The sequence below is a fragment of the Chlorocebus sabaeus genome, chromosome 14 (genome assembly GCF_047675955.1).
Source record: "Chlorocebus sabaeus isolate Y175 chromosome 14, mChlSab1.0.hap1, whole genome shotgun sequence".
NCBI lineage: Eukaryota > Metazoa > Chordata > Mammalia > Primates > Cercopithecidae > Chlorocebus > Chlorocebus sabaeus.
In genome coordinates, this window is record NC_132917.1 from 74317530 (window position 1) to 74330701 (window position 13172).

The 13172-nt window shown below is 50.6% G+C and overlaps 1 protein-coding gene across 12 annotated transcripts; it reads left to right on the top strand.

Annotated features, from left to right (window-relative positions):
* Window positions 1–32: 32 nt before the first annotated feature.
* On the top strand, window positions 33–11820 carry TTC31 (tetratricopeptide repeat domain 31). 12 transcript variants are annotated; one of them, XM_007970140.3, is made up of 13 exons: window positions 33–87; window positions 281–369; window positions 7305–7407; window positions 7524–7753; window positions 7936–8019; window positions 8406–8462; window positions 8573–8653; window positions 8759–8950; window positions 9282–9333; window positions 9417–9507; window positions 9580–9721; window positions 9929–10030; window positions 10205–11820. In XM_007970140.3, the coding sequence occupies exons 1-13, from the start codon at window positions 48–50 to the stop codon at window positions 10499–10501; spliced, it is 1560 nt and encodes a 519-aa protein (XP_007968331.2). In that variant the 5' UTR covers window positions 33–47; the 3' UTR covers window positions 10502–11820. The 12 variants fall into 12 exon arrangements, with proteins under 12 accessions (XP_007968331.2, XP_037863067.2, XP_037863070.2 ...); XM_038007139.2 differs by having other exon boundaries at window positions 10208–11820; XM_038007142.2 differs by having other exon boundaries at window positions 9929–9971.
* Window positions 11821–13172: the final 1352 nt, after the last annotated feature.

A 13172-nucleotide genomic window follows, 5' to 3' on the forward strand; every position in this document is an offset into this window, starting at 1 on the left:
GTATCAAATACAAGACTACCTTTCACTTCCGGGTCACTGTAGACGCGATGGCGCCGATTCCGAAGGCTGTGGAGAGGATCAAGCTAGGTGAGCAGTATGACAAGACCAGAGAGGGTCTAGGAGGGCAGAGGCAGCCCCTCTTGGGTCCACCTGTGGTCTGAACATTTCGAGTAGGATTTTATGCAGAGGGCAGAGGGCGGAGAGTCGAAGGTGGAGTAGGGAGGACTCAAGCCCATCTATCCCAAGCCCGCTGACGAGGCTCCTCCTTCCTTTCCTGTAGACTGCCCTCTGCGGCCCAGCTGCCCACTGGAGGTCGCTGCTGTACCCAAACTTTGCAAGGAATTCGGTCCAGAGGATTACGGCGAAGAGGTAAAAGCGACCCCCAGTTTCCCCCAGTCCTGCTTATTTTGGTCACGCCTCTTTTAAATCAGCTGTGCAGAAACCGGCGACGGGTGAGCGCCAGACGGGGCCCTGGAGGCTTTGGGGAGTTGTAGTCTCCGGCCATGCCCTTGAGGATCGTAGGCAAGTGAGGGGCAGGGGACCAGGAGGATGATCCTGCTGTAACAGATGCTCCAAGTGGATAGAATTGAGCAGACAAGGGTCTCTGAGGTGAGGATTAGGGAGTGGGTACGAGTTCCTTGGGGAAAGATGTTATGGAGGCCGGGCGCGGTGGCTTGTGCCTGTAATCTCAACACTTTGGGAGACTGAGACGGGAGGATTGCTTGAACCCACGAGTTCGAGACCAGCCTGGGCAACATAGTGAGACCCCATCTCTACAAAAATGTTTTTAAAAAATTTAGCCGCATGGTGGGTGGGGGATATCTGGAGCGCGAGAGGTCGAGGTTGCAGTGACCCATGATCATGCCACTGCACTCCAGCCTGGGGAACAGTGAGACTCTGTCTAAAAAAATTTTTAAAAAGCCAGGCCGAGTGACTCACACCTGTAATCCCAGCACTTTGGGAGGCTTAGGCGGGCGGATCACTTGAGGTCCGTGGTTCGAGACCATCCCGGCCAACCTGGTGAAACCCCATCTCTACCAAAAATACAAAAAACTAGCTGGGCGTGGTGGTGTGCACCTGTAATCCCAGCCACTCGGGTGGCTGAGGCAGGAGGATCACTTGAACCTGGGAGGCAGAGGTTGCAGTGAGCTGAGATCACACCACTGCACTCCAGCCTGGGCAACAGAGGGAGACTATCTCAAAAAAAAGAAAAAATATTTTTTTATAGATGGAGGGGACGGTGTGAGCAAAGACAGTAAAACAAGGAAAAGTTGAGAGAACTTTACTAAAGTGAGACCACAGTGGAGAATTTGGTTGGAACAGTAAAAGATGGGGCGGGAGAGAAGGCAGCAGATGGTTTGAAAGGCTTTGACTTAGCACAGGGATTTGGATGTTCTCAGTAGGCAACAGGGTTTTTTTGTTTTTTGGTTTTTTTGAGATGGAGTCTCACTCTGTCACCCAGGCTGGAGTGCAGTGGTGTGACCTTGGCTCACTGCAACCTCCATCTCCCTGGTTCAAGCAATTCTTCTGCCTCAACCTCCTGAGTAGCTGGGACTACAGGCACATGCCACCACTCCCAGCTAATTTTTGTATTTTTAGTAGAGACCGGGTTTCACTATGTTGGCCAGCATAGTCTCGATCTCTTGACCTCGTGATCCGCCCACCTTGGCCTCCCAAAGTGCTGGGATTACAGGCGTGAGCCACCATGCCTGGTGGACAGCAGGGTTTCTGAAGGAGGGACAGGATCAGATTTGGAAACCTTGATGCACTATACTCCCTAGAATCTCAAACTCAAGCCCAAAAGTTAGTTTAATTAACTTTTGTTAACTTAATTTATCATGTTTGCAAATTGGTTGCTTTTCTTCTAATTCCAATTTTGGTTAATAACACAAACTTTCATCTAGTTGTTTAATCTAGAAATCTGATAATCATTTTATATCCCTTTCCTTTACCTCACATATTTAGTTAGTCACTAAAATCTAGTTTTTTTGTTTGTTTGTTTGTTTGTTTTTTGAGACGGAGTCTCCCTGTGTCTCCCAAACTGGAGTGCAGTGGCGCGATCTTGGCTCACTGCAAGCTCCACCTCTCGGGTTCACGCCATTCTCCTGCCTCAGCCTCCCGAGTAGCTGGGACTACAGGCGCCTGCCACCACGCCCGGCTAATTTTTTGTATTTTTAGTAGAGATGGGGTTTCACCGTGTTAGCCAGGATGGTCTCGATCTCCTGACCTCGTGATCCACCCTCCTCGGCCTCCCAAAGTGCTGGGATTACAGGCGTGAGCCACCACGCCCGGCCTTTTTTTTTTTTTGAGACAGAGTCTCACTCTGTCGCCGAGACTGGAGTGCAGTGGCGCCATCTCCACTCACTGCAACCTCCACCTCCCGGATTCAGGCAATTCTCCTGCCTCAGCCTACTGAGTAGCTGAGATGACAGATGCCTCCCACCACGCCCAGCTAATTTTTGTATTTTTAGTAGAGAGGGGTTTCACCATATTGGCCAGGCTGGTCTCGAACTCCTGACCTCAGGTGATCCATCCACCTTGGCCTCCCAAAGTGTTGGGATTACAGGCGTGAGCCACCACGCCCGGCCAAAATGATGTTTTAATGGCTAGCATACTCTAAGAGTTTCTGACCTTGTGATCCACCTGTCTCGGCCTCCCAGAGTGCTGGGATCACAGGTGTGAGCCATCGTGCCAGCCACTAAAATCTACTTCTGAAATGTCTCTTGACAGAAGCCCCTCATTTCTGTTCCTGGTCTCGCAGCCACTCCTTTAGATCAAGACTCCTTTTATCTGGCCTGAACTAAACATTACATCCATAGCCTCATCTTCCCTCAGCAGTATCTCTTTTTCTTTTTCTTTTCTTCTTTCTTTGTTTTTTTTTTTTGAGATGGAGTTTTGCTCTTGTTGTCCAGGCTGGAGTGCAATGGTGCAGTCTTGGCTCACCACAACCTCCGCCTCTCGGGTTCAAGCAATTCTCCTGCCTCAGCCTCCTGAGTAGCTGGGATTACAGGCATGCGCCACCATGCCTGGATAATTCTGTATTTTTGTAGAGACTGCGTTTCTCCATGTTGGTCATGCTGATCTCAAACTCCAGATCTCAGGTGATCCACCTGCCTTGACTTCCCAAAGTGCTGGGATTACAGGCTTGAGCCACTGCGCCCGGCCACTGCGCCCGGCTGTCTCAACACTATTTCATTTGATTGTTTCATTCCCCAGATCAAGTCCACTGCTATCACTGACAAGATAAAGTCCATACTCACGGCCAGGCGCAGTGGCTCACACCTGTAATCCCAGCACTTTGGGAGGTTGGTGTGGGCAGATCATGAGGTCAGGAGACGGAGACCATCCTGGCCAACATGGTGAAACACCATCTCTACTAAAATACAAAAAATTAGCTGAGTGTGGTGGTGGGTGCCTGTAGTCCCAGCTACTCGGGAGGCTGAGACAAGAGAATCGCGTGAACCCAGGAGACGGAGGTTGCAGTGAGTTGAGATTGTGCCATTGCACTCCAGCCTGGCGACAGGGTGAGAATCTGTCTCAAAAAAAAAACAAAAAAAATTTACACTCACTGTGTCACACATGTTTCTTCACACACAGTTCCTGGCTGTGTCTCTACTGGAATAGCCTCCTCACCAATCTCTTTGTTTACTCAGCACACACTTACAGAATACCACCTATGTACTGGACACTGTTGTAGGTACTGGGAGACAGCAGTAAACCAAACAGACAAAAATCTTTCTATTCAACAAATTAGGAGCATCTAATGAGGGCAGCCAGTGAACAAATAAATAAGCAACATAGTATGTTAAATATGAGAAGTACAAAGAAAAAGCAAGAAGGAGGATAGGGAATGCTAGTGGAGTTGGGAAGTTTCTCCTTCTAAAAGGAGTGGTCAGACCAAGTGTGGTGGCTCACGCCTGTAATCCCAGCACTTTGGGAGGCTAAGGCAGGCGGATCACCAGAGGTCAGGAGTTCGAGACCAGTCTGACCAACATGGAGAAACCCCGTCTCTACTAAAAAATACAAAATTAGCTGGGCATGGTGGTCCATGCCTGTAACCCCAGCTACTCCGGAAGCTGAGGCAGGAGAATCACTTGAACCCTGGAGGCAGAGGTTGCGGTGAGCTGAGTTCATACCATTCACTCCAGCCTGGGCAACAAGGGCAAAACTCCACCTCAAAAAAAAAAAAAAAAAAAGGAGTGGTCAGAGAAGTCCTCTCTGAGAAAGTGACTTTTACGTAGAGATCTAAAAAGGATGAAGGGGTGAGCTGTTCACTGGGGAAAGAGCATTCCAGGCAAAGTAAAGTGCAAAGCCCTAAGATGGGAACACAGCTGGTGTGTTGTGGGAACTTCCAAGGACACTACTGTGGCTGGAGGAGAGTGACAAGATAGCAGAAGATTCACAGTGATATTGGGGGACCACATCATATGTAGGGGCCATGTAGTGAATTCAAAGAGTAGCACAGACTGTGGTTTGGGGACAGGTAGTAGAAGGTCAAGGAAATACCTGTTTGGTTTTTTTGAGACGGAGTCTCGCTCTGTTGCCCAGGCTGGAGTGCAATGGCACGATCTCGGCTCACCACAACCTCCACCTCCCAGTTTCCAGCAATTCTCCTACCTCAGCCTCCCAAGTAGCTGGGATTACAGATGCGTGCCACCACGCGTGGCTGATTTTTGTATTTTTAGCAGAGACGGGTTTCACCATGTTGGTCAGGTTGGTCTCAAACTCCTGACCTCAAGTGATCCACTCGCATCAGCCTCCCAAAGTGCTGAGATTACAGGCGTGAGCCACTGTACCCAGCTTTTTTTTTAATTTTTATTTTTTATTTTTAATGATGATTACACTGGTTTGAGGAGGAAGAGAAAGGAAATACAGTATATATTTGAGTGGCATATCCTGAGGAGGCTGCCTAACATGGGGCAGAGAGCATGCTTTATTGATTGATTATTTATTTATTTATTTATTTATTTATTTATGTTTATGAGACAGAGTCTTGCTCTCTCACCCAGGCTGGTGTGCAGTGGTGTGATCTTGGCTACTGCAACATCTGCCTCCCAGGTTCAAGCAATTCTCATGCCTAAGCCTCCTGAGTAGCTGGGACTACAGGCATGTGCCACCCATGCCCGGCTCATTTTTGCATCTTTAGTATAGGTGGGGTTTTGCCATGTTGGCCAGGCTGGTCTAAAACTCTTGACCTCAAGTGATCCACCGGTCTTGGCCTCCCAAAGTGCTGGGATTACAGGCGTGAGCCACTGTGCCCAGCCATATTTATTTATCGAGACAGGGTCTCCCTCTGTTATCCAGGCTTCAGTGCAGTGGCATGATCATAGTTCACTGCGGTCTTGAACTCCTGGGCTCAAACAGTCCTTCGACTTCAGCCTCCCAAGTAGCTGGGACTATAGGCATGCGCCACCACACCTGGCTCATTATTTATGCTTATGTTGCAGTTAGGAAGGTGAAACAAACCCACCAGGAAATTGAATTTAAGTATAGGACTGATGAAGGTGCCTAGCAGTATAAGTGGAGATGCTGTTAAGCCAGGACTGTCTTCGGAGGGAAGCCTTGGATCTAAGATTGTTTAGAAAATTGAGTATACCTTAATCATCTGAAGTCCTGCCTACAGCTTTTTTTTAGCATGCTGGAGTTTCTAAGTTTGTGGCTTCTAAATCAATAAATCCAAAAGATCATTGACTTCTAAGCTTCTCAGTCAGTTCTGCTCTGTTTAGGCCTGATTAGGCAAATAGGAATGTAATCATTCCTGTCTTTGAAGCTTATACTCCCTGAGGAAATGACTCTCATCAGAACCACAGAATGTGTGAGCCAGGTCTTGAAGAGTCTTGCCTTATTTTGTGAATGAGGGAGAGGTCCAAAGAAGTTAAATGACTTCTCCAGAATCAAACAGCCAGGAAGTGGCAGAGTGAAAACTTGGACAAGCTGGGCATGATGGTGCACACCTGAAGTCCCATCTACTCAGGAGGCACAGGCAGGAGGATCACTTGAGCCTAGGTGTTTCGGTCTAGCCTGGGCAACACAGCAAGACCTTGCCTCAGAAACAAACAAAAAATAGTTGGCCGGGCACAGTGGCTCACGCCTGCAATCCCAGCACTTTGGGAGGCCGAGGCAGGTGGGTCACTTGAGGTCAGGAGTTCAAGACAACCTGGCCAATGTGGTGAAACCCCATCTCTACTAAAAATACAAATGGCATTGTGGCAGGTGTCTGTAATCCCAGCTACTTGGGAGGGTGAGGCAGGAGAATCGCTTCAACACGGGAGGCAGAGGTTGCAGTGAGCTGAGATTGTGCCATTGCACTCCAGCCTGGGTGACAGAGCAAGACTCCGCCTCAAAAGAAAAAATAACCTCAGATGCAAGTGGCTCCACTCCAGCACAATGCCCTTTGCAATTCCATGCTGCCTGGCCAATGAGGAGAGCAATAGAAAGCAATCAATAACAAGGTTCTAAATTGTGTAACACAGACCACGCGGGTGCAGATTAGTTGGAGGGGGCAGAGATAATTGGAGATGAAAGGGTCTGGGAAGGTTTGAAGGGAGATAGAATTTGAACTGGACCTTGCAGGTAAGGCACAATGTGGTGAGAAAGAAGCTCAGAGTTAGGAGGGATTGGAGAGCAGCTGGGGGAAGGCCCCAAGGCTGGAGGGAGCCTGGTGGTGAGAGGGAGGACAGCAGTGAAGCAGGGGAGGATTAAAAGGAGGGCTAGAAAAGTCAGTCTGGGAGCCTTTTGGAAGGCTCTGAATCCTAGGCTGAGGAACTGGGTTCAACGCTGCCTATGGCCTTGGCAATGGGGGATTATTGGATGTCCCTGAGTAGGGAAGTAATTTCTCAGAGCTTAGCTTTGTGGAGAAACAGATGAGGTTCAGAGGAGCAGCCAGCCAGGAGCTGCTGTACTTGTTTAGGTGTGAGCTAACCTCAGGGTGGGTTATGTGGGGCTGTTCATACTGCAGATATGACAGGGGGCCTAGCTGAAAGAGCAGGTGAGAGAGCTTCATTCCAGGGGCTTCAGTGTGGCTAACTCAAGTTGAGAGAAGATCCTGGTTGGTGGAGAAGGCTAGGCTGAATACCATACTCAACCCTTGGGAAGGCAGGAGAGCAGCGAGGGGAGGTGATTCACTACAAAAGCCGGGGGCAGCAGATTTTATGGTGCTGAGGAGGGAGAGGTCAGAGCCAGTGAGAGTCTTGGGCTGGATGGCTGGTTGGTGGCTGCCATGGTGGAGAGATCAAGCCAGCGAAGCCCTCGCTCTCTCCAGGAACTGCCCCCAACACCAGCCTCCCCTCCCCTCCCCCTCCCAGGACATAGTGGATTTTCTTCGACGGCTTGTGGAGAGTGATCCCCAGGGCCTGCACCGGATCCATGTGGATGGGAGCAGCGGGCGGCTGCAGCTGTGGCACCATGGTGGGGAGTGCAGGGGCTGGGCCCAGGGATCGAGGCTGGTACCCTGGGAGGGCTGACCCTCAGATGCACCCCTGTCTCATGTTCTTTCTTTCCTGTCTCTTTCTCCCTCCTGACAGATTACCTCCTGGGCCACTTGGATGATGAAGGGAAATCAACTCGACAGAGTGACAGGGGCAAGGGGGCTGAGGGACTGGGCACCTACTGTGGTCTCCGCAAGTCCTTCCTGTATCCTCCCCAAGAGTCTGAGCCCTGCCCTCAAAGCCCTTCTGCCTCTGCCACCTTCCCCAGTGTCTCAGACAGCCTGCTTCAGGTGGCCATGCCCCAGAAGCTCCTGGTGACAGAAGAGGTGAGATTCTCAGGAGAGGGCTTTGCCGTCCCCCGGGGTTCTTTCAATCCCCGTATTCCCATCCCTATATTCTCCCCTAATTGGTACCTTTCAAGATCCTTCTGCACTGCCTGCCCCCTTTCATGTTTGCTCTCCATTTCCTTGTTTCTCCCTTTTTCTGTCACCTGCCCTTCGTCCTTCAGGAAGCCAACCGCCTGGCTGAGGAGCTGGTGGCTGAGGAGGAGCGCATGAAACAGAAAGCAGAGAAGAAGCGACTTAAGAAGAAGGTGGCTAGAGCATAGCTGGAGGGTGCAGGGGAGCCAAAGGGATTTGGGAGAGGGAAAGAGGAAGCTTTGTGGGAACAGGAGAGAGCTCAAGATGGCCTGCAGTGGACTGTCTTGCCAGGAGGACACAAGGGGCCCAGGGATTGGGGGGTCTCTCACAGGCTGTCTGGTGCAGTGGTTCTGGAATCCTACTGTGCTGCCTAGGTAGGAATCTGCCTCCTTACATGAGGCCTCTGGCTGGTGCCTCTCGTCTGCTTTTTCACCTGCAAAATGAGGATAATAACGATGCCTGTCTCATAGAGCTGCAAAGATGGAATGAGAAATCTTAGCCCAACAGATGACATACAGTAAGTATTCAAAATACATCATTATTACCATTACAATTGCAGCGTCAAAAGGAACGAAAGCGACAGGAGCGTTTGGAGCAGTACTGTGGGGAGCCCAAGGTGAGTATCTATGGCCGGTACTAAGAACACCAAGTGCCAGGAAGGTGAGGGCCAAGAAAGCAGACAGCTCCAGGTGATCCCAGCTGTGTACCTGTCCACCTTTCTTCCAGGCCAGCGCTATCTCAGATGGGGATGAGAGCCCCCCATCCAGCCCTGGAAACCCAGTTCAGGGACAGTGTGGTGAAGAAGAGGTAAGAACCCCTTTTTTCCCTTCTTGGTCTTTGCTCATTTTCCTCCTCTTCCTCCAGAATGTACTTTATCCCCACCCCCTCCCTAACTTTACATTTTGTTCACAGGACTCACTGGATCTGTCTAGCACTTTTGTGTCTCTGGCTTTGCGCAAGGTTGGCGATTGGCCCCTCAGTGCCCGCAGAGAGAAGGGACTGAATCAGGAGCCCCAAGGCAGGGGCCTGCCCCTCCAGAAGATGGGTCAAAAGGAAGCGAGCCCTTCAAGAAAGGAGAGGCCCCAGCAGAGTCCAAAGGCACAGGTGAGGTGGCTGAAGAACCTTTTTCAGCTGGAACCGTGGAAGGGGCACAAGGATCTGCTGGGGAGGCACAGGATCTAAGGACTGACGCAGGGTCCAGTGGGAGTTCTCTGGCCCTAGGGTCAAGAGACGTGGAGTCAGGCCCCGTCACTGTCACCATGACCCCGGGTGGTTTCCTCTCTAGGAAGATAGGGCTGATACCATCTTGTAGGGCTGTCATGAGGATTACATGAGTTGGGTAATACTAATTATAGTGTTATCTGTTTAAACAAAGGAGAAGGATTTGGGGAGGCTGAGACCTCAAGGCCTGCTTGACTTTGCACCCTATCCCCAGGCATCTCCGGGACTGCTGGCAGCTGCCTTACAGCGGAGCCAGGAACTGGCAAGTGAGATCCTTTCTCTCTCCCTCCTTACCCTACCCTCCCTGGGGTAGCCCCTTCTGAACCTTCTCACCCTCTTTCCTTTCCAGAGTTGGGTACCAGCTTTGCTCAAAATGGTTTCTACCATGAGGCCGTGGTCCTCTTCACCCAGGCCTTGAAGCTCAACCCCCAGGACCACCGGTAGGTGGGGGCTTGGCCCGGGCAGGGCAGTGTTGAGGACTCAGACATTTGGCCATCTTCTGTCTTTATCAGGTTATTTGGAAATCGTTCCTTCTGCCATGAGCGGCTGGGTCAGCCAGTGTGGGCCCTGGCTGATGCCCAAGTGGCCCTTACCCTACGGCCTGGCTGGCCCCGGGGCCTCTTCCGCCTGGGCAAGGCCTTGATGGGACTACAGGTAATAGGTCTGGGACTGGAAACAGGAGAGATTTGGGTAGGATGGAGTGGGGAGAGGGTCTGTGTTGACTTTCTAGATAAGCTTCTAGTACCAAAATGTCACAATGGTGTGGTACTAGAAGCAGGGGCCAGTTTTGGAAAAGGTCCTTTTAAGCTCCTTGACACCCTGACACCTAATCTTTTCTTTCTGATCCCTCTGGGACCAAAGCGCTTCAGAGAGGCAGCTGCTGTGTTTCAGGAGACTCTGAAAGGTGGGTCCCAGCCTGACGCAGCCCGAGAGCTCCGCTCTTGCCTTCTCCAACTCACATTGGTAAGGGGGCCAGGCCCACTGTCATGCTGAGGCGGGTATTGGGGAGAATTGGCTGGGATTGCAATACCAAGCCTCAGGTGGCTAAGGAGGGGGTGGGGAAGGATGGGTGGAATGAGAGGCATGGGCTGTCCTGCTTAGAAGAAGGATCTGGTGCCCTTCTCTCTCCCTTCTCAGCAGGGTCAGCGAAGAGGAATCTGTGTACCACCTCTGTCACCTGGGGCCCTCCAGCCACTTCCCCATGCTGAGCTGGGAGCCTCAGGCCTACCTTCCCTCAGGTGCCCTCGAAGCACTGCTCCGAGGTCCCCTGGCCTGTGTCCACTCTTGCATTATCCTCCGTGTCACCGAAGCCACCCCAGCCAGCCCCTCTCCCAGACTCAGAGTAGAAGGCCCCATCCTCTCCAGCTCCAGGATTCCTCAAAGGGCTGGGACATCCTGGGACTTGGGCTCCAGCATCTACCTCAGGCCAGATGAGGGGGCACCAGTCCCTGTATACATCCCATGGCGGGGGACATAGTGTGGTGGCACTTCACTGCATATTTTGAGACCTTATTTTCTAGATCCATAGTTAATGATGCCCCTAGCAGTCATTCCTCTTGCCATGGGGAAGTTTCTGATGAGAGAAAGGAGCCCCACATCCATTGAAACATCCTTTGGTTCTCAAGCAGAAGGCTTCTTCTAGGGGCAGTAAGGAAAAATAAAACCCAACAAGGCTCAAGAAGGGAACTATAGGAAAGTTCAGGTTTTTAGGCTATAACAGAGACAGTGAGAAAGCATCTGGGCCTTGCTCTTCCTCTTGGTCCTGGGGGCCTCATTCACCAACTAGAGCTTGGTGTGCAGGAACAGGGTCACAATGCTGAGGGGTCTTGAGTCCCACCTTTCAGCTTAATAGATGCTCACCTCTTCCCAGCCCCAGCTCATGCCCTGTTTTTCTAGCCACAGCCCCCAGATTGCTCACAGCTCCTCATGCCATTTCCTGTCCAGATAGCTGTGTATGACTCTCACCTCTCTTGTTCAGTGGTCTGGTGCTCACCTCCTCTCACTGCTAGAATATTCACCAAGGGTTGCATTTGGGAAGTCTCTTACCAGCTCCTGCTTAGAGCTGGTAGGGCCATACATGTCCACACTCCCGACTGGTGGCTCTCCTGCTGAATGGGGCCTCAGCAGGTGCCCAGGCTGCTACAACCTTGGCCACTCTATTTCTCTACCCCACCATTGGGCATTGTAATTAGCCTTTCCCCATGTTAATTTATGGGTCAACTGAATTCCCCACTTCCTGTGTAAGAATCATGATCTCCTTTTAATTTCACCACTAAGATCCTGGCAGCTTCCCCTAGCTGGTTCTTCCGTAGTCCTACTGGGACTGTCAGCTCATTTAAATGTGGGTCTGCAGGAGGCTTTAGCTCTCCCCCAAGCCCCTTGCCTTTCACAGAGGAACCATTCATCAGGATAAATGATTATTGCTGCCCTATGGGTCTTGCTCAATACTGTTCATACTTGGAGAGAGGAGGTATTGAAACATCTCCTTTATGTGTGACTTTCGCGAATTTTAAAAAATTGTTTATGGTTTAGGCCCCTTAAATACTGTGTAGCAGGATGAAGTCTACCATTACCAGCTGAGTCACCTTGGACGGGTCTGTCAACATCTAAGCCTCAGTTCCCTCATCTATAAAAATGAGGGTAGTCCCTACCTCATAAGAGATATTGTGAGGATGGAAAGCGAAAGTGTGAGAAAATACCTCCCAAGTGCCTGGTACATAGTGGGTGCTAAATAAACCAGTTTTTGTCTGCAACTGTCCTACATAGTCATGCTTCCCACAGTAGGAAGAGAGGAGTATGGGTGAATTGGTACTGAAATTCACAAAATCTATAGTTCTGGGACTGTGATTCTCAAAGTGTGGTTTCTAAGCTAGCAGCATCAGCATCATCCAGGAACTTATTAGAAATGCAATTTCTCAGGCTGGGCACAGTGGCTCACGTCTGTAATCCCAGCAGGGGAGATTACAGGGAGATTACTTGGGAGGCCAAGACGGGTGGATCAGGTCAGGAGTTTGAGACCAGCCTGACCAACGTGGAGAAATGCCTCCTCTACTAAAAATACAAAATTAACCAGGCGTGGTGTCACGTGCCTGTAATCCCAGCTACTCAGGAGGCTGAGGCAGGAGAATCACTTGAACCCGGGAGGCGGAGGTTGCGGTGAGCCAAGATCGCGCCATTGCACTCCAGCCTGGGTAACGAGCAAACCTCCTCTCAAAAAAAAAAAAAAAAAAAGAAAGAAATGCAATTTCTCAGGCCCCATCCTAGACCTTCTATGTCAGAAACCATGGGAGCAGAGCCCAGCAATTTGTGTTTCAATAAACCTCCCAAGTGATCCTGATGCACACTGTTCGAGGGCGTAGCTGAGCAGACCTTGATCCAGAGGCCATTTTGGTGGGACAGGTTTGAGTTTTGTTGTCCAAGGCTTGAGTGTAAGAGGTGGCAGTGCTAGCTGGGCGAGAATTTGGGAAACCTTAACGGGGAGAGAGGTTATGACTCAAAGCCAGTTAACTTGACTGGACCCTACCTTCCTAACTAGAAGGATTTGCCGTGAGAGTTCTTTGCTCACCCCTGGTTGGGGAGCAGGATGGGCATAGGTGGTTGTGTTTGTTCAAGGGGTGATTATATTACAGTGGTTCCATTATATTACAGTGGTCTGCTCATCTGGCTTTCCGTTTTTGAGCAGGGACCTGCGCGCTTTTGGGACTTCTGTGGGGCTCCTGGCCTCTCAAACAACGGCCGCCCACCACTACTCAATGGTATTTTTGCCTTCCAGCTGAACTGGCTCCTTGTTCTAGCTTCTCAAGTAAATGTTCCCTCCCCGGTACCTTAGCCTGTCCTGGACTTCTAGGTTTTCCAAGAGTCATGTGACTCCTGACACTTTGCCGCACTTTCACCCTCCTAATTAATAGGGGTCTGACCCAATAGCCTGAGTTCTGAGTTCCCAGGACTAGAAAGTTGGGTGACCAACCATCCTGGTTTTCCTGGAACTGAGGGATGTCCTGGAATGAGGGACTTTCAGTGCCAAAACTTGGAAAATGCTGGGCAGATGGAAAAGAGTTGATCACTCTACTGGAAATGTTCCAGAGAGGCATTATTTAGAAGGTAT

Excerpts from the sequence above, each read along its gene's own strand:
- TTC31 (XM_007970139.3), top strand. The coding sequence starts at position 48 with ATGGCGCCGATTCCGAAGGCTGTGGAGAGGATCAAGCTAG. Across the intron at positions 88-280 it reads TGTGGAGAGGATCAAGCTAG|ACTGCCCTCTGCGGCCCAGC; the intron begins GTGAGCAGTATG and ends CCTTTCCTGTAG. Across the intron at positions 10,031-10,204 it reads GCCTTCTCCAACTCACATTG|CAGGGTCAGCGAAGAGGAAT; the intron begins GTAAGGGGGCCA and ends CTCCCTTCTCAG.